The 20,004-nt window shown below is 42.5% G+C and overlaps 1 protein-coding gene across 1 annotated transcript in view; it reads right to left on the bottom strand.

Annotated features, from left to right (window-relative positions):
• The window catches only part of PCSK1 (proprotein convertase subtilisin/kexin type 1), a 38,176-nt gene extending 20,472 nt beyond the window's left edge, over positions 1-17,704 (bottom strand). The window contains exons 1-6 of the mRNA XM_019727905.2: positions 17,312-17,704; positions 14,037-14,141; positions 10,234-10,344; positions 9,121-9,267; positions 7,769-7,845; positions 2,407-2,495 (exon numbers count right to left, since the gene is read on the bottom strand). Of these exons, the coding sequence (XP_019583464.2) occupies positions 2,407-2,495; positions 7,769-7,845; positions 9,121-9,267; positions 10,234-10,344; positions 14,037-14,141; positions 17,312-17,491 (709 nt within the window). The 5' untranslated portion in view covers positions 17,492-17,704. The remainder of the gene's footprint in view (positions 1-2,406; positions 2,496-7,768; positions 7,846-9,120; positions 9,268-10,233; positions 10,345-14,036; positions 14,142-17,311) is intronic.
• Positions 17,705-20,004: the final 2,300 nt, after the last annotated feature.

The following is a 20,004-nucleotide window of genomic DNA, read 5'->3' as shown; positions in this document are numbered from 1 at the left end:
TCCCATGACCCAGCTGCTAGCAGCACAAAGGAAGGTACAAGTCACTGCCTCTTTAAGCTTTCATTTCTGCCCTTTAGAGATAACTGTATGCGCTGTGCAGTGGCCATGGTTGTTGTGGATTACAAAATGTCTCCCTTCTTTCCACTATAGCAATAACCTGAAATTGACAGGAGAGCTTTTAGAGAGAGGCATCAAACAGCCCTCCCCTGACACACCTGCTTATGACTCTACCATGAATGGCTGTGGCCCAACCCGTGCCATGCAGAAGACTCTGTATGGGAAACCATGCAGCTTGAAAAGGTCTACTCACAATAGGAAACTAACAAATAAGGAAAGAATTCTTGTTTCTAAGCACTGATTAAAAATAACCCAGAGGCCATTCTATTATGTGTTTGCTAAGAAACATTTTCAAGGAACATGCTTCCTTTTCTTCTCAATAATCTCAAGGATGAAATCATTGCCATGGATTTCACTCCTGAGGGGGAATCATTTTTCATCGGGAGGAGGCAGACGCGGTAGTTCTTTGTGCTTTCCAATAGGCTGTCACCCATCATCAGACTCATGTACTCAAGAGCCAGGAAGGCAAAAGCAGTTTAGACAGAAGCCGGCAGTTACCTGGTTATTCCTGGCTTCAGGCTCATAATGCAATGGAGTGCACAGTCTTAGATTTCCACACTACTATTTACCGTGGATTATAGGTAAAAGAACATGTAATTGACATGATTAGTGAAAGTCATATTTGTTTAAAAAATGCATTTGAGAAAAAAAATCCCAGCTTCTTAACTTACTAGGTGCATGGTCGTGGGCAAATCACTTAACCTCTCTGTGCTTCAGTTTTTTCATCTATAAAATGGGGATAACAGCTCACATGCATTGAGGAGATAATACATGCAGCTTCCATTCTATATGCCTTAAACTTATGAACTCATCTATCCTTAGGACAACCATATGAGGTGGGTACTGTAATTCTCCCTATTTTACAGATGGGGAGACTGAGGCCGGAGAGGGACAGTGACTTGCCCAAGGCCATATAGCTTGAAATTGGGGAGCCAGCACTTGAATCCCAGATCTGATACCCAAATGGATACACTGCCTATAATGTGTTGTAGGGTGAGTGATGAACATACCGTAGGTGTTAAAAATGAAGGTTATTATTAAAAAATGCACTTGAGGCTAGACTATCAAAGAGTGGCATAACGAATTAAAAAAACAGGTAGACTTGGAATCAGACGCCTTGTGTTTTAGTTCTACACTGCCCCCCTTTCCTTGAGAATCTTGCTTCTGATGTCTCCGTTATAAAATGAAAGGATCAGATGATTCTCCCACAAACTAGCTACTTAGTTCATCATGACTTAAAAAGTGAATTCTTTTTCTAGGTGATTTGTGCTTCTGCCTTCATTTTCTTTAAATTAACATGGCACTTTGCTGATGCTAGTATCAGAGGAAACAGGAAAGACAAAATCTAAGAGAGTGCTATACTAATGAGAGGCATTTTATGTGCTAGGATGTAGTTATTTGATTTAGAAAAGGGAATATCGTCTCTGTGAGCCCCTACAAATCCACTCTCCACAGGAACATGGACTGTATCAGTGGGTTCTCTTTCTTCCCACTGGGCTCAGCCAACTGAGGATAGGAGCAGGAGGTTGGGGATGAGGGGAAAGTGAGGCACTCATTCCGCTGGATCGTCCCTGTCTAGAAACAGTTCTGTTGCTGTACTCCAGGCCATAGCACCTGTCCAGTGGTTCTCGCCTATGGCCACAGCGTCCTCTCTCCAGTTTCCACTGACTCCTTCCTCTTGATCCTTTATGCCTAAAGGTGGTAACATCTGTCCCCGTTTGTTATCCCTTGTTGGTTTCCTTTTAACTCTTGTAAATAGTTCCTTTATTAAATAGCTGTGATGGAACTTACCATATGTTTCCCCTGACTGAAAAACCTAGAGATTCTAAATATCTGCTATTAAAGACAACCTTTGGCTTCTTTATATAACAAGCATATTCTTTTTATTTTAAAAAACTGTTCCTTGCTATGAAATGCAGAACTACAGAATTGAGATTGAGAGGCAGGGAAAGACTGCCTAAATTTACCTCCTCCTTCTGCTTCCTGAGCACTCAATAACAAACCTTTCTAAATCAGAACACAGAGAAAATTAGATTTGGTTCCAAAGCTGTTCAACATTTCCATTTCCCCCCCACAGAGATGTATGGACTATATTCAGCTACCATTTTCTAGGAATCCAGGTCCATTGATTTGTTCACAAATCACACTCAAGTCCTGCTGCAAATTTTACAAGGAGTTCATTTCTTCCAGTGGTTGTTGAAGAGCCCCACACCCCACCTCCTTTATACCAGGTGATGCAAAACTCCTATCAAAAGTGCAAAACCACAGGAACAGCACCCCCTGCTTTACCTCCGACTTTGGAATTGTATGCAATTCCGACCCCACACTTGTGATTGTTTGCTTGCATGGCAATTTCTCCTGCACATCGGGTCCCATGTCTGAGGATTGAAAAACAGAAATTATAAAACATAAATGAGGACAAACATTTGTTTTGTGCATAAATCCATGGTACATGGATGTATTAACTTTTTGCTGGCCTTGTTGTTGGTTTTCTTCCCATCAGCATTAGATAAAGTTGTAGGTATCAGCTGAAGGACACAGGTACAGGAGCCAGAGTACGTGAGTTCAGATTCTAGCTTCTTCCACTAATCAGTAGTAGAACCTTGGGTAAGTTAGTTGTCCTCAAAGGGTTCTGACATCACATACGATATTGTGTATCGAGTACTTAGAACAGTGGTTGGTATGTCGTAAGCACCCAGTACGTGTTAGGTATGGACATAATTATGAGCAACTCAGAATCTTTCAGAAATTGTTTCCAAATAAATGGCTTTTGCTCCATATTTTCTGATAGTGAAGTGGCTCCTCATTCCCCACCCTCCTCCTCTCCCCCAGTGACTTCCTTGGAGTTAGTTATCCTGGACCAGTCATAGTAGGACACAACAGAACAGAGTCCCTTTTCATGAACTCCTCTCCTCCTCTGACCGTTCACCAAACTAAAACACCTGAAGGGTTTCTGGTGCCGAGAAGAGTTGGAGCTTTTAAGAAGACACTACAGGCTAATTGGGAAAACAGGGTTCTCTGCAACTCTGACTGGGGTCAGCAGTCTGAACAAGATTGCTTTTGCAGTCAGGTAATGTGTGATTTCAGAGTATTGGGGGGGTGGGATCCAGCTCTAAAACAGATCAAAGTCCACCCCCAAAGCATCAATTCTGAAATTCTGGGGATAACAATTGTCTTTTCCCACCACCACCTGACCTCCAGAGGGCCTGTAAGTAAGAAAACTTTAATGTAAATGTGTTTATCTCATAACTTTATTCCATTATGGAAGCATCTGGAGCATTATGAAGGCTGTTGGAGGAGCTGTGGACCAGATGTACTGACATAGAAGAAAAGACAGAACTGATTAGCACTGAGCAACTGTCAACCAGCTTCTTTTAGACACTACCGCACTAGACTTCTATTAATTTAGCCTGGTAAGGAATATAAAAATCCAGAATTGACTGGGTCACCCAAAATAATTCTGTTTCACTTATTCTGTTTCCTAAAGTACCAAAGATGGTTTCCTGGTCTCCTTCCACTAAACAATGTTCCTGCTTCTTCCACCTATTGGATAGGAATCCAAAGTCAGAACACTATAATTATCTTTAATTCAAGGTCTTCCCCAGAGTAGCAGACATCTGATTCTTTTTTGCTTCCTAGAATTTTCCCCTTTTGGGAAGTGGCCCTCCCTCACTCCTTGTGATTCTCTCGGTCACGAGGCACTTTCTTCCAGGCAGCTTGCAAGGATTAATGAAGATTCTGGGGATGAGAATTATGTTCTATCTCCAGAGTGTTGAGCTTCAAGCTCCATGTGAGCCATGTGGATTTTGCTGACAGGCAAGATTCTACTGAGAATGAAGGGAAGTTGAGCGAGCAGCACTGGTAGCTGGAGATAGAGGGATGGGTATCTTGATGGCGTATTATTTGAGCTACTGGATCTTGCAATGCTTGAAGCTAGACCATCCCTTGGGGGACGTTTTTTTTTTTTTCAAATCCCCATTTTACTTAATCTTTGAGTTAGGATTCTCTCACTTGGAACTGAAGCTATCCTGACCATTTTCTGAGAACTGTATGTACATTAAACACATAGAAGGCAGCATCTTTGATGGATTAACCCTCTTTGCCATTCTTGAAGGAGAAATTCCGTGTCATTCTCTGGGAAATGTACTTCCCTCCCCCGCCCATACCTCCCATCCCCAGGTCAGCAATGCCTGTATTTCCATTTACACAGGATGGGAGACAGGGCCCCAGAGAGCAAAATCTTCAGCCTCAGCCAACAGAATCAACCCACTGGAAAACATCTCCAGCATTGTACTTCTGTCCTAAAAATGATGCAACATGACACGACCTATTATTTATCTCCTTCTATAATGAGGACTGTTTTCTTGAAAGGTACAGCAGGATCATACTACAAATTGGGGTTGATATATTTTCCTCCTCTTATCCTCACTTCCCACCTCCATGTCTTGAGAAAAAGGAAAGACTTCATCAAAGTGGTTCTGTGTCATTTTTTTTATAGACCTGTAGCTTTTTTCTTCCCTTAAATCAGGCTCTGAGATAAAATAACCTTCTATTATCTTAGAACAATGGTAGTAACTGGCATTTAAACAAATTGATTTTTAAAAAATTATTCCACAAGATAGTTTAAAGACTTCTATTATACTGGCTAAAACATCCTTGTCACACACGTTATTTAACTTGAAAAATAATCTGTAATTGGTATTGAAATACTGACTAGAGATGCATGCCAGCTTAATAGTGAGTTACCTGCACTTTTAAGGCTTTATTATTTAGTGATTCTTCTTTTGATTTGCAGATGAGAATTCAAGTGTAGCTTCTATTAATCTCATTTACATAGTAATAAAGAACAGTAGAAACACAGATCGTTTGGAGCCAAAATGCCCTGGAGTTGGGAGAAAACAGGTCTCTAATTGCTAGAAGGCCAAAATAAAAGGGGACCACTCGTTTTCCAAAGTTGAGGGATTTATTATTGACAACATGGTTGAAGGGTAACTCTATTTCTTATTATAACTTTGACATATGAGAGGGATGCCACTTTTTGGTTGATAGTCTAGAGGACCCTGACAGATAGCTGCTTATTGTGTAATTTTTAAATAGCAGATTCTGAACCAGCTCAGAAAATGGACTTGTCTCTGCCTCTGCTCCTATCACATGATATTATCCTTGTCATGCCGATTTCTCGCTGACAGAGGTCTACCTGAGTCACTAAATGACAAGCCCTTGATCGTCATCATCATCATTCACGTCATTTTCATTGTCGTCGTCATCATCATCACAGCAAGCACTTAAGTTTTTCAATGTACCAGGCACTCTCCAAGCCAGTTATATATACACACTCATTTAGTCCCCATAATAACCCAATGAAGTAGAATCTACTATTATCCCTTTTTAATAGGTGATCAAACTGAAGCACAAAGAAGTTAAATGATTTAGTCAAGGTAACTCAGCTACTAAGTGGCCGATCTCATATGTGATCTAAATCCAGCTGCAAAGTCTATACTCCGAACTGTTTGGCTCTGCCACACTAGCTCTGTGGTATGTGGAAGGTCCATGGTAGGCTGTGCTCTGAAGCTCAGAGTTTTCAGGCACAAAATAAGCAGGATGACATGGGTGGCTTCCTGGGGGGCCTTTGGAGATCTGTGATTTGGGAGAATTATATTATAAATACAGCGATGTGAGAATCCCCTTTTTAGGGGAAAAAAGAGGGAAATCTTAGCCCCATTTTCATGAGTAGAAAAACTCGAGAGAGTGTCATTTCACCAAGGATTCACCTATCAGTCACGCTGCCACCACATACACGATAACCTATATTGGATCCTGGGGCCAGGCTCCGGGTGCACCTCCTAGGACAGAGGCTGATACCTCAGGCTAACAGTCTCCTCATGTTGCTGGCAGCAGATTTTCCTCTTACTCTGGGCCAAGGGAGTGAGATGAGAGTTGTCATTTTTATTTAATTCCAAGAAGGAATGAAGGCCCCTTTCTTCCAAGCACTTATTGCCATTTCCTTAGGAAGTTCCTTTCAGGAGGGTAGGGAGCAGGTGCCTTGTCACCCATTTTAGGAAACAAAATGAAAAACAGAGGCAGAGAGAGGTGATTGCCTCAAGGTCACCCTCTATACTGGTAATCAGCAAAGCCATGACTACCAGCCAGGTTAACATCACAAGGTCATGCTCTAAAAGTGCAGAAGTTCCTGGCCCCCCACAGCCCTGACTAAAAAATATGGCTGAAAGTTTATCTGGGGGACCCTGCTGTAAATTCCTGGGACATCCCACTTTCCTTCAAGGGCACTCCCTCATATTTCCTGTTGCATTGTTACTGGAATATTCTACTTTTTAGGGGATGTTTACAGTTAACCCCTTTAAGAAATAAACCCTAGAAGAAGTAAGTGGTATTGAAAAAAGCAGTACCTTGGAAGTCTCCCTAAGCCTCCCGTCTCCTTAAGAAATAAATATACACCCAGAAATTGAGGCCAAGTCCATACCCCTTCCTAGGGTATGTTGGTCTTCTGGAGGGGCACCATGCAAAGAAAAAACTTTAGGTCAATATTACTGTATCAACCACATGGGAATTCTGAACGAGAATAAGGGAGAAAGGGAGCAGGACAGTGAGAATGAGAGAGAGAAGGAAAGAGGGAGAGAGAGAGAACTTAATTGACCTAAGTTAATTGCTAATAGTCCAAGAGAGAGAAAGCCATACAGAGAAAAGGGAAGCACTTTATGTGGCAGCCACAAAGAGATTTTCGTTGCTTGCTCTTTCCATCCCCACTAGGGCTAGCAGCAAGCCCTAATTTTGCCTTGGCTTTGATCTATTTTGGTGCAAGCTCTACTGGGTGGAATAAATAAAGAGGAAAAGTGTGAATGTCTCCTTGAAGCCTACAAGAGATATCATTATGCACACAGGAGTTCTCATATGGGCACAGACCCTTGAGGCTATGTGCCTAGAGAGTGAAGTTTCTTTGGGGTTAGGAAAGAGGGTTAAACTGTCCATTGCCTCTGGGTCTTTACTTGGCTTCTTGCTTTGGCAGGTCTGGCTCTTGGCCTCCTTCATCACCCTATGGCTGCTATAGAGAGTTAATTTAGGGATCACACGATTTCCTCTTTCTCTTCCCTTTCACTTTAGAATATCCATCAAGAACTCTGGAACATGCTACTAACAGTCCAATGCCCCAGAGACTGTGCTGAATTTGAGCACTGGCCTCAGAGTACCTTTCTCTTGTGTGATGTCTGGTCATGCTCTTCTGAAGGAACTGGGGAGCACAGCTGCAGCCCCCATAGGAAGCTATGAGGATATGCTATCTTGGTTGTCTCTATTTCTCATGCTAACGTCAAGCATGCTGCTAAGAGTCAAAGATTCATAGAAGAATTGGGGGTGGGAGGGTTGGCCTCAAGGTTTTTATTCTTTGTGTCCCAAATATTCTTTCTAAAGCTATAGCTATGCAGTAACATTCTTATAAAAGAAAGTTTAATTGAAATATGGTTCTATAAGCCAAAGGGAATATAAAAATAGACGCTTCGGTTTTTGTTTTAAAAGCAACAAAATATTGTGGTATATATGGATGGTGTGCCTGAACATTATCTGAGAACTCAAACAAGATAAAAGCATTTTAAAGTATTTATTCCCCCCCCCCCAGCCAGAATCTGCATTTACTTACTTGTTCTCATTTGTGGGATCATATCGGGGAAATGGATCATGGTCATTATCGTTAAAATCATAGCTAGCCTCTGGATCCTAAAGAGACAACAGAAATAACACTTAGCATTATTAAAAAAGCAGCACTTCCTAAGCTTTCTACCCCTGTCCCATTCCTATCCTGGCCGATAGCTCGAAAGTCTGCATTTCAGAGTTTCTGGGCCAGAAGCTGATTATTTATTAAACCCATAAACCAGGCAGAGTCAGAAAAGGGAGCCAGCATCAAATTCTCAGTGAATGTTACAAAACTGATAGCTCATAGAAGCTCATGGAATATCAGAACCATGAGGAATCAGTTTAGTTAGTTCAACCACCTCATTTTTCAGATGAGAAAATTGAGGCCCAGAGAAATTGAATAATTTGACTAAGCGATATAGAGCTAGTTAGTGACACTTTGACATTCATCTCTCTAATGAATATAGGTGCAAAGAAGTGGCTGTGGGGTGGGGCTAAGTCCATAGTGATCTCCTTCAGCCTCCCCAGTTACACTAAATAAACATGGAATTTAGTTAAAGAGACGGTACTTGAAATTCAAGGTAAGCTTCCAGGTCCGATCCCCTTTTCCAACCAGATCACTACACTTAAACATCTTCCACACAAGAATTCTATCTCCACTGCTGCCACTTCTCTACATTTTCCATGTCTTTTAATAATTCCTACTTTCCAATCATCTTTTTTATCTCTTCTTTCCTTTTCCTTTGCACTTTAGCTGAGGAATGTTGGGTGAATGGACAGGATGAGAGTAAAAAAAGGGACACTTTTAAAGGTGAAACACTGATCCAAAGGCCTAAGATACTATGGAAAGCTTCATAAACAATTAAGTAAATAGTTTTCATTTACTTATTTCCCATTTCGAATAAGCTTTTCTTTCCTCAGCTGGTTATTGTTGCACTGTGTAGTGTACGCTTTGAATTGGCATGAAAGGAATCACATTCACATAACTTCATGTGATAGATACTGACCTATCAGGGATGTGAGGAGGAAGGCGGTGAGAATGATCTCAGCCATCAGGCTGGATCTGATGGCTTTAATACCGCCAGTGTCGTGGAGCCCAGGATCTGAATGGCTTTTAATAAAGGAGTTGGTGTAGGTGCCTTTCCCCAACCCCAGTGCACATACTTTTGGACAATCCTTGGTTCCACGAGATTCTTTCAATGCCAACTGATCCAAAATAGTTCCTAGGGGCTGGCAGAGGGGTGAGGGAATTGGCAAAGTCTTGGCCCACCCTTCCCAGGGCCAGCATCTACGTGTCCTAACTATGTGTCTGTGTAGACAGCTCCCAAAGCTGTAAGTCAGGAGAAGGCCCAGACTCACGTAATTGGCGTAGATGTCCGTGTGATTCCACTCCAAGCCATCATCCAGTACAGTGATAACAACTCCTTTGCCCGTGATGCCTTTTTGCCAAACAGGTATCACATGGAGATCCAGCTTGGGCAGGGAGGCGGTCGTCCTCGTGTCTCGCTGGTAAGGAAAAACAAAGAAGAATTGGGGCAATCAGGGCTTGAGTGTTGCACAATGAGAACTGCCTCTACCGTCTGGAGAGCCATCTTTCCTTTTCCTGGGGTCACTGTACGCTTTAGAAGAAGGCGAGTATGTGAAATAAACAAAGTTGAGGGTAAGGCCAAGTGAAATGTAAGAGTGCTGTTCTTTTCCCAATTGTTCCAGTGGAAGATCACTCAAAAGGATGAATCATCCTGTGCCCCTTCTCTTTGGGCTACACGGCTTTGAAGAAGAAACTCGTCCCTGAGTTTCTTTCACTTATAATGACATGCTCGAGCTTTCTATCTACCTGAGCTTTGTTTGCTGTCCTGTGTTTCCATCTTCCCCCAGATCCCAAGCCTCAGTTGCCACAGTGAACCTACTTTATATCGTCTGGTTCAGTCATTTGTGGATATTTTCATAAGTTTTCTGAAAGAAAAAGCAGAACCTGGAATGCCCAGGAGGCTGTGGTCTCACCAGGACTTGCAATTTAATTGCCTATTTACAAATGTGAGTGATTTAGGGAGCAAGTATCTGAGAGAGGAGATTTGGGGTTTTCTTTTCCAGATAACTTTTCTGATCATTACAGTGTAGGGGCGAAGAGCTGGACAGCAAGAAACACAGACACGAGCATATTCCCAAGCGTTTGCCATGAGTACTGTTTTGGAAGCTCTAACTTGCAAGACATGGCTCTTCTGCACTTACTCCAGATAAGCTTCAGAAGATGGAAAGGCAACAGGCCCTCCTCTCACAGCAGCTAAAGATCTGTGTTTCACTCTTACCTAGTAAAACAGAAGATCCAGATCTTGGAAGGTCGCATCAGCCCTAGTCTCTAGGTAACTAGCTCTCCGCCGAATTCTCCCTCATTTAAAAAAAAAAAAAATCCATTGTGCAGCTGTAACAAAATAAATAACCAAGTTCCCACACAGTCCTTCTGTAAGTACTCACCAAGTACCACTGCTGATTCCACATTGGATCATTGAAGAGATTTAGTGCTGAGTCTCCTCGACTTGAACGTTTCCTTCTCTCTTTTTCATACTGCTGTTCAGCCCATATCACCTACAAAGAGTTGTACAGCAAGAAAATCAACAAACAGCCACTGCTGTGTAATCACTTTCCCTCCAGCTAGCTCCAGTCCCCTCCCCCTCAGAGTTCAAGCAGCTCCACCGTGTTTTCCTTTGACTACAGATCAAACCGGCAGCTCTGTGAGAAGAAGGGACTGCCCACTGGGGAGATGACCATTTCCTGCATTACAGTAAAATGTACTTTTGGGGGGAGGAGAAGCAGTCAGTGAAGGGATGATTCCCTCAAATTATTTACACAGTAATCACAGTGGAAGTAAAAATTCAGCCTGCTCTCATCAGCAAACGGACCATAATACCCAGTTTTACATTGAGGTTCCAGGGCTTTGTAGCTGAAAACTTGTCCTTTTTCATGGGCTGAGTCAACAAGCTAAGGGATCCCAGAGACTGCTGCTGTGGTGCTCTTGCAGCTTAATTCCTCTTTCTTTACACATAAAAGGCAGAAACTGTGAATGTTACACCAGACAAGAAAGGAGCAATGTCTTTGCTAATCTGAAACTCTGGCTCCCCTGTGCTTCAGTCTCTTGCTTAAGAGTATTTCATCTGAGAAACAGGTCCAGGGGGACGGATGAGCACTACTGACCATGAACACTTACCATTAATTTGGTCTCATGTATTATGCAGAGAGATTTGACAGTACAAAAATTACCTGCCCCACATTTATGGCATAATGCTATTGCCACACTGGGGGCCCTGAGAGGGTGAGGGGCTGCCTTGTGGTTACAGTCATTATGAAAGAACACCCTGCTCTTATTTTGCTGGGCAACATGACTGTTTCCTACCCAAAACATATCCTCTCTGTTGTACACGTGATAGTCGAGTACGTGGTGGGATATTGTTACTGTGAGAATACTTATGAGTCAGACCCAAAAATAAAAACTGAAAAATAATTTGCAGCTAAAGGATAAAACCATCCACTAAGACTGTCGTGAATTTTTCAATTGGAAAATCTACTGCTAACCTATTATAAATATTGGGAAGGACTTGAGAGCTAGAAATTAGTCACTATAATTTATTTTTAAAGTGCCTGTGTTTTCAAGCTTAATTGTTTTGGCTTAAAATACCTCAATGCTTGGAATATATTGCCTGCATCTGAGTAGGTCTTTGAAAGCTGGCTGCTGGGAGAAAGTACTAATTTTTGAGGGAGAGAGTAACTTACAGTTGGAGATTTCATTAATAGTCTTATAGCGGATTGCTGCATTCAGAGGGCTAATTTGAAAGGATATTATTCCCCATTAAAAAGAAAGCCGGAAAATGGCAATCAAAAACAATGAAAAAAATGGAATATAAGAAGAGGCACTCTGCCATCTGATCAGATAAACATCCAATTGTTGGAAACAGTGTTACGATCAGTGTCATTGACTCCAAATCCCATCGTAATCTGTACAAAAGCAGACCAAATGGAATGGAACAAATTGGTGGTACCTTTCTATTATGTATAGAATAGGTATCATGTACTTAATTGTAAATAATCCTTTTGATTTGGAAAGAGCATTCAAGATTACCTAATCCAACCTTCCACTGCAAGCTTCTCTGGGTTCTATAATTTTTCCTATAATTAAATTATTCTGGGGATAATTTTTATAGGATCATACAGATTTCTTTTTTTATGAAGTTATGTCAGAGAGGAAATTCTTAGCTCTTCTTCATTATTCCTTGAGATTTCTCTTTCAAATCAACTATTGAGGAAATACCTAAAGAATGGTATTGGGGCATCTGTTCATTTTAGTGAGATTCTTTGAGTAATAATAACAGTTCAGTATAATCCACTCTGTCCAACTTTCTGCTATGAAGATGAGAAGGGACATCAGTTTGACTTCCTTGTGCCTTAAGGTCAGGCATGCATTTAGTCAACAAGGAAATCGCTCTCTTGTTTTGTCAAAGGACTAAGCCTAGCCAGAGTCTGGAAAGTGGTCCTGCTTTTCAGAGCCCACAGACAATAAGCCATCTGCCTTGGGATGAAGAAGGGAAGACTTCACTGGCAAGAAACTTTTAAAGTAGTGTTCAGGGCCCCTGATTTGATCTCCCACACCTCACTATTAATTTGAGTAAAAGCGAACGATGGGTATGTATGAGCTCTGGGTTACCGTCAGTGGTCCTGACACAGCATTCTTTGTCTGAGTGTGGTTGCTTTTTTTACATTTGAACACTAGTAACCATCAGGCCCAGTCATTCGCTATCCTCATAATCTGTTTTGTTCTTTTTAAAAATGTTATTAGTGGCAGAACAAATGAAATAGAAAATTATTTCACAAGTTTATGAAGTCCATGTACTTTCAACAGTTCTATCACCTTTCTCTCACTTAACTTTTCTTTCTGGGAAGTTGAAAGGATGTGTTCTAGTTCTCACAAAGCTTCCAGAATTCTCTAGATTGTCCTAGGCAACAGAAATCATATATACAAATATCAGGGCAGCCAGGGTAAATTTCCACCAGTATGGCACATTTTCAAGGAAAGGCAACATTGTGTATACAAACTGCCATACTCCCAAAATACTCAACATTTCTATAGATATGTTTGCTGACCTTGAAAACAGACTTCAAAAATCAATAGGTACATTATATATACTTTCAAATCGTCCCCACACTATTTGTCTGTATTTATTCAAGACATTTCCTGCCATCGCCTCACCATTGAATATGTATACAAACCAGGATAAAAAAGAGATCAAATGTTTTAGATCAAAACAATACAATACTAATGAAAACATTTGCCTCATAAAGACATGGATTTAAAGCTCCCTCATAAACACTAGTTTCCTATATAACCAAACTAAATAGAAATGGCAGAATGTTTTGTTATTTTTTCAATTAGATTGAAATGTTATTAAAAGCAAGGTTCATATATTATATTTCTTTGGCATCCCTACATCAGATATTATAATGCTTGGTACATAATAGGCATAAAATAAAAGGCTGTTGATTGTATTGTCAAACATTTTCATTAGCGCTGTCACTTTATTTTCAATATTCACTTTCATGCTCTTAGACCAAATTTCTGAGCTACTATTACATATGAGGTCTGACAATTAAGTTCTCGAATTCATCCTAGAAAAAGTGCTACATACCTCATTGCTGAATATCACTACGGTCACCTTCGAAGTACTCCCCTTGGGAAGCTATGCACCAACACCAGCACCTAGTCCACTCTTCAAAGCAATTTTGAAACTTTTTCTGGAATGGCCATCAGACCTGTCATCGTATTACCCTCGATGTCCTGAATGTCATCAAAATGTCTTCCTTTCAATATTTCCTCTATCTTTGTGTAAAGAAGGAAGTCATTGGGGGCCAGATCAACTGTTCCAGTACAGTTATTTGTTTACTGGCTAAAACTCCCTCACAGACAGTGCTATGTGAGCTGGTGCATTGTTGTGATACAAAAACCATGAATTGTTGGCGAAAAGTTCAGGTTGTCTAATCTTTTCATGCAGCCTTTTCAGCACTTCCAAACACTTGGTTAACTGTTTGTCCAGTACCAATCCAATCCAGTTATATTATTATGTGCATTATTATGTGCACTTATAACCCTATGGAACTAACAAGAAACACTCCAGATAAATGTGTTCATGGTATAGAAGACTCACATGTGCATGTGCTTTGGCTCTTGTTGGCAATCACAAAGAAAGCAGGTAAGTCAGTTACTGGTGTGAAGACTGAGGCACAATACTTACACGATCATCATCAGATAATCTCTTAGTGATATGAAGGGCACTCCTTCGAGACCTTCGAGGATGGCTTTTATGTTTGAATAAGTAGTGATTTTCGAGTGATCCAATCTATAAGAGAAAAATAAATAAAATAACAATCCACTTTCCAAAACAAGTATATATGGGTTGGATTGAAACCCAACTAAATTAGAGACAGACAACATTTATTAATTCCATTCCCTGTACTTGAAGTTGATTTTTTTCTTCATGAGGTAGGTACTGCTACAGACTTCCCTTTCTTGTCTGTGTTGAGTGAGATGAGCCTTATGAAATCATTGCTTGGGCTCCCAGTCTACTTGGGGGCTGCTGATGCTTCTGTTTCACACATTTCAGAGGAACTACATTTGTTTTTCTATGTGACAATATTGTGTTGGTAGACATTATTTTTTTTAAAACCTATTTTATCAAATTTACAACTGTGGGACAATAACTTGTGGAAAGCTGGCAAACCCTTTGGGGACAATGTAGGGTCAGTGCCACATCCAGATAAAACAATTTGTTGTTGTTATAAAATGTAAGCATTGAATCCATTCTGATGATTGTTATAAGCTAGTAGTGACCACTTGACTTTCCTCTTTAAGGCTTTGGGGTAAATCTCAGCATACCACATTTCAGACAGGTGTTCTACCATAGAGGGTGTAAACTTCTCTGGGTGACTGGCAACACTTTTGGTCCATTTAGAACTATGTTGGTTATTCTTTTAAGCTAGTGTCCCTTTATCCAAAATAGTACTTAATTTGAAGCTACCAGGTTCTGTAAATATCCTGTATTTTTTTTTCTTTTTAAATTAAGAGAAACAATTGACCGTGGGTTGTTTCAGAAGAATTGTATAGTTATCATCATCTGGAGCCTTTTTAAATAGAGATGCTTAGGCCCTGCTCAAAGACTGAACCTCAGGGAGTAGTAGATCTGTTAGAAGCTTTAGATGGAGTTGGGAAGAAAGAATCTTAGCCACAAGAAAAGATCACCAACGCTTAGCTCTTTTTGTACTGTCAACTGGTTTTGCTTTTGGTTGCCCAACCCCAATCCTAGCTTTACCCTGAGGCTTTAAGGAGCTCAGGATAGTGATGCTAAACTAGTGTAAGCAAGGGAGAAGCAGAACCAGAAAAGCATTATTCGTCTTTTACAAAGAATTGTTATTTTAAAACTGTTTGTCAGTAATGCCATTTTAACTAGAAATGGCTACAGAAAATATAGCCTATGCAAATCATGTGTAAATATAGATGGCTTTCTCCACTATTTTTAAAAGCTTCTTGTGACTATGTCATCCTTCCACAGAGATCCTACCAAGAATACTGACACATTGTTTTTCAGTTTTGGGATTTATGATTTTGAAAGGCAATTCCCATAATGAGCGATCCAGTTTTGGATGTATGCCTGGGGCTAACAGGTGAGAAGAGGAAGAGGGATGTTTTTGCTCCTTCCTCCAATCCCCTTCCATGTGCTAATTAGCAGTCCAAAGCATACAGATCAGCTCCCAGTTTTCCTCTCCCACCATAGTACACACAAGATTTCCATGATGTCAACAGTATACACCAGTACAATTCCCCCCACTACTCCCTCTTTCTTTAGATCCCAACAAATACTTGCAGTGTCCAACCTACTATACTAAGCAGCTTTCTTTGTATCTCCCTGGTTTCCCACAAGCTGTTTTCTATGCCTGGAGTGCCTTTTCAAATCTCATCATGTTCTCCTGGCAACCTTTGACTCTTTTCCTAAACTCTGTGCAAATATTTCCTCCTTTGTGCTGTCTTCTTTCACCCCTCCCCAAATTTCCTTCCATCTTCAGTCCTTCCATCAACAAATATTGAGACACCGGATACAATTTCTATTACGACCAAAGGCATGCAATTGCAATCATTCGTTTCTAAACCAGTCTCCTCCAGATTTTTGATTCTTGGGAAATGTCTTTCCCTCCTATTAGTCCTCAGCCCGCTAACATGGAGCCTGGCACAGAACAAGGTCTGAGCAAAAGCAAGTCTTGGTCTGCTACTGGGACACGGAGAAGTCAATCTGTACTGACTTTCCTGCTTGGAATTTCAAAGACAGTTTGGCGCATAAAGTTGGAAAATGAAGCCTCTGGTAAAGGAAGACGTATTCCCCAGCGTATTATATCTACGGAATCGCCAACGCCCACGCTGATTACTCATCTGTGACTTCAGCCGCGCGTCTCTACCACCACCTCCCGAAAAAACGCGCGCCAAAATGTTTCACAACTCCCTCCTGCCCCGCTTCAATGCACACCAACTTCCAAGGCAAGGGGTGAGGGCTTGATTCTAAGTCAAGGAAAAGGAAAGCTTAGATCAGAACTCACACGCCCTGGAGTTCCCCCGAATGGCACCGCTAGGCAGCGCCGCCCCACCCCCACCCCGCCCCCTCGCAAGGCCTTAAAGCCCCCTCCCCGGCCCCAGCTATCTATTAACCCAGCTCTCACTTGAACAAGCAACAATTTCCATTACAAACTGAAACCCTAAGGGAAGCTATTACGCATTTGGCTGAGGAACAAGAAAGAAAGAAATCCTTTCCCCAGTCAGTTCTGCAGTTTGACCCTTCAGGGGGGTCTGACCAAGAAAAGTTAGGAAGCTCAGACTTGGGGCTCGCGGTAGAGGAGTGGATAGTTGGTTTATGTCTTTTACCCGCCTATTGTCCCGCCGGCACCCCAGGCCACTCGGCAGACCCCCAGCCTCCGAGTCCTTAGTCCCAGCCGCTGGCACTCTCCCAACACCCTGGGCGTGCCCCCAAAGGTTGCCCAGGGACACCCCCCAAGCCTGCTTAGACCCTTGCATCAGGACTTGGATCGGATGCTGCCATATTGAAAAGAAGGAAACAGCCGGCTCTTGACGCAGACTGGCTGAATCCCAGGGGACGGAGCTCACTGCCTCTCCCGGGGGCGCTTGGTTGGTAAGAGCCTGCGTGCATCTCAAGTTCGGTGAATAAGCGTGGAAGGATTTTTCTTCCAAACCGCGCGGGAACGGATTTCAATTCCAGAGCGGACAACAGCAAGAATAAGCTCTACCCAGCTGCAGCGGCTCCGTTCTGCCTGGCTGCGCCCAGCCCAAACAATAAATAATGCAAGGCTTCTCTCTCCAAGCGCGTCAGGGGCAAGAGCTGGAGAAGCTCCTGTCCTTTACCACCGAGCTCAGGAGAACGCAACCTGGGGCTCACATTTGGGAGATCGCGCTCCATTCCCGCCAGTCCCCTTGGGCCCCACAAAGTTTCTTGAAAGTGCAAACTCTTACCTGACCCAAAAGGTCATAGCCCAGCTCCTCGGCGATGGCCGAGGCCGCCTCTGGTCCCCCGGGGATCTCCGCCGCCCATTCGTTCACAAACTGCCTCTTCGCTTTTACAGTGTTCAATGCACACCAAGTGCAAAAGAGAGCGAAAGCAGTACATTGCAGAGTCCAGGCTCTTCGCTCCATGGCTCACACACTCGCTTGCACAGAAGTGGGAAGGAGAGGGGGAAAAGAAGCAAGACAGGAGAAAAGCCAGAAGGACTCGCCCTTTTCACCCTCGAGCTCTGGACCGCTTCTCGCTTCTGGTTTCTCAGCGAGGAGAGAGGAGGCACAGCGAGGAGAGGCTGGGCGGCGGCGAGCGCTGAGTGCAGCGCTTCGGTCGCCCGGCGGAGTGGAGCCCCAGCCCTTCCCAGCCCGAATGGAAATGAGTGTTTACACGTCAAATCGACGAAAGCCATCTCTTGACGTCAGATCTACCTGGACTAAGATCTGGATGGTATTCCCGGCGGGGTGGAGAGGCGGGTAAAATAAGCAGGGAGGGATTAAGAAAGGAAGGCACCGATGGCTGGGATCAGTTACCTGTGTTCCTGTCGGATCGTAAATGCTGCCGCTGTGATAAACACCTTCACTTCTCAGAGGGAAGTGCCCCATTGGAATAGAACCACCAAGAACCAAAGGCTGGCAGTGCAGCACACTTTCCCTCCTTTCTTTCCGTTTTCTTTCTCTCTCTCGCGTGTGTAATGGCTCTGTGGGTATCAGCACCGGCTGTGAAGAGCAGGGCTCTTAAGTCTTTCGGATCTGACAGGCTGCGAGGGCAGAGGAGAAAAGCTTCTACTCCCCAGAAACTGAATTAAATTGCCTAAGGAATACGTCTGGAATACAACGTTAAAGCCATACTTTTAAAAAATGTATTTTTAACCATCCAAACCCTTAGTTAGCAAGTTGATTTCCTTCTTCCCTCTGAGTCTCAACCTGTCAAACAGGGTCTAAAATTCTGTTCCACATATTGCAGCGCCCGAGACCTCCCACTTTACAGTGCTTATCAGAAACACGATTAATCACATGATTTTTTTAAACAGAAATATATTTTCTTTATTCATCAACAAGAGGGTCTAAGGACTCAAATGCTATTGTGTTGATTCGCGGAGAGAAAGAGCAGTTTTCATTAACTCTGAACTTTCCATTTTTCCCTCAGTAGAGCTCTCTTCACTTTGGTGTTGAACTGAAACTGTGCTATTACTTTCCCTTAAAACGCACAATGTCTCTTTGTGGAAGAATGCTTTTCCGTGGGAAGAGAATAAGCAGATGATACCTTTTCCCCTCTCCCCTCTTCGAGGGAAATGAGTTTAGTCTATGGTAGCGGAGGGTGTTCGGATCCTGAGGGTTGAAGCTGGCGGGCGATGCCCGGGGGGTGTAGTATTCAGCACCGGGGAATGGACAGCGCCACACACGCTTGTGGTGGGAGCTGCCCTTCCTTCCGAGCCCCAAGGACCGCCGCTCTCCGGCAACTGGCCAGCACCAAGCTGTTTTTCTTTTGTCCTGTACCTTGCGCCTTTTTAAAACAGAAAATAGGAAATTGACCGCAAAGGAGAAGTGTGGTTAGGTTCGTGACTACGTATCTAGAGCTCTCGGGAAACGTGTTGGACACAGCCCAAAAGTAAAATTGCAGGGGATTAAAAGTCTCATCTGCGAAAGGTTTTCTTTTTTCTTTTTCTAAGCTCCCAACCACCTGGGGGCGCAGACTCTTCTACAGAAAGAGGAGAAAGGGAATAAGATTGGGAAGAAGGTATATGAGTTTGTGGAGAAAGAAAGCAAAGGATAGCCTTTACAGGAAGCCAAATGAAACTACACTTGGAGGAGGAAGCCGAGGGCTAATTCTTCGTTTGCCTCCATGTTTGCAGACCTGAGAACTACATTAATAATTTCTTTAAGCAGAAAGCTTCTTAACAAAAACAAATGTAAATGTTAATAAGCCTTGTGATGCAGTTAAGTGTACTACAGCCATGTAACTCTCACATGAGATGTTGTGGAGTGGGCTCAGATTCAGAGCTCTTCTGTCAGCTCTGTAAATTCACATCACGTGAGTGTTGAACGCTGGGTGAGCTGTCTTCTTTTCCCTTCATGCCTCAGCCTGAGTTGTGGCCTCAAGGTCTCTAGGGTGTTTCATTCTCGCAGCAGACAGATACTGAGTGCTAGCAAGGCAAAAGAAACTTGTGGCAAATGTTTAATAGTGGTAGGTATGATGAGAGCAGGAATATGCTTGCTCCTTTCTTATTATTGTTCAAGCAAATCAGTTTGGCAGACTGTTGGCAACAAGGCCAGTGTCTCATTAATGAGACATTTGTCTTAAATGGAGCATCGTGCAAGCCTGGAATAAACATTCGGTTGGTGTACTTATTAGGACAAACTACATTCTCAAAGAAAGAAAGTAATATTCCCATCCAAACAATATATATCAGTAATTTATTCTGAAATTATCTGAATTTTATCTGATGGACCCTATTTGCTACAATGTTCTGGGCTGCAGAAGAAATGAATGCTCACTAAGGCTAACGGTGCAAATATATGTATAGTCCATCTTAATATCATCATATAAAGGGCTAGCCCTATTCTGCTGTGTGGGTCAGAGGAATAACCTTCAGGCTCATCAGTGTTATATTTTATATCATCAATTAAAAGAGCAAATCATCACTCTTACG

Source organism: Rhinolophus sinicus, linkage group LG03 (genome assembly GCF_036562045.2).
Source record: "Rhinolophus sinicus isolate RSC01 linkage group LG03, ASM3656204v1, whole genome shotgun sequence".
Lineage (NCBI taxonomy): Eukaryota > Metazoa > Chordata > Mammalia > Chiroptera > Rhinolophidae > Rhinolophus > Rhinolophus sinicus.
This window is presented reverse-complemented; position numbering and strand designations above follow the sequence as displayed.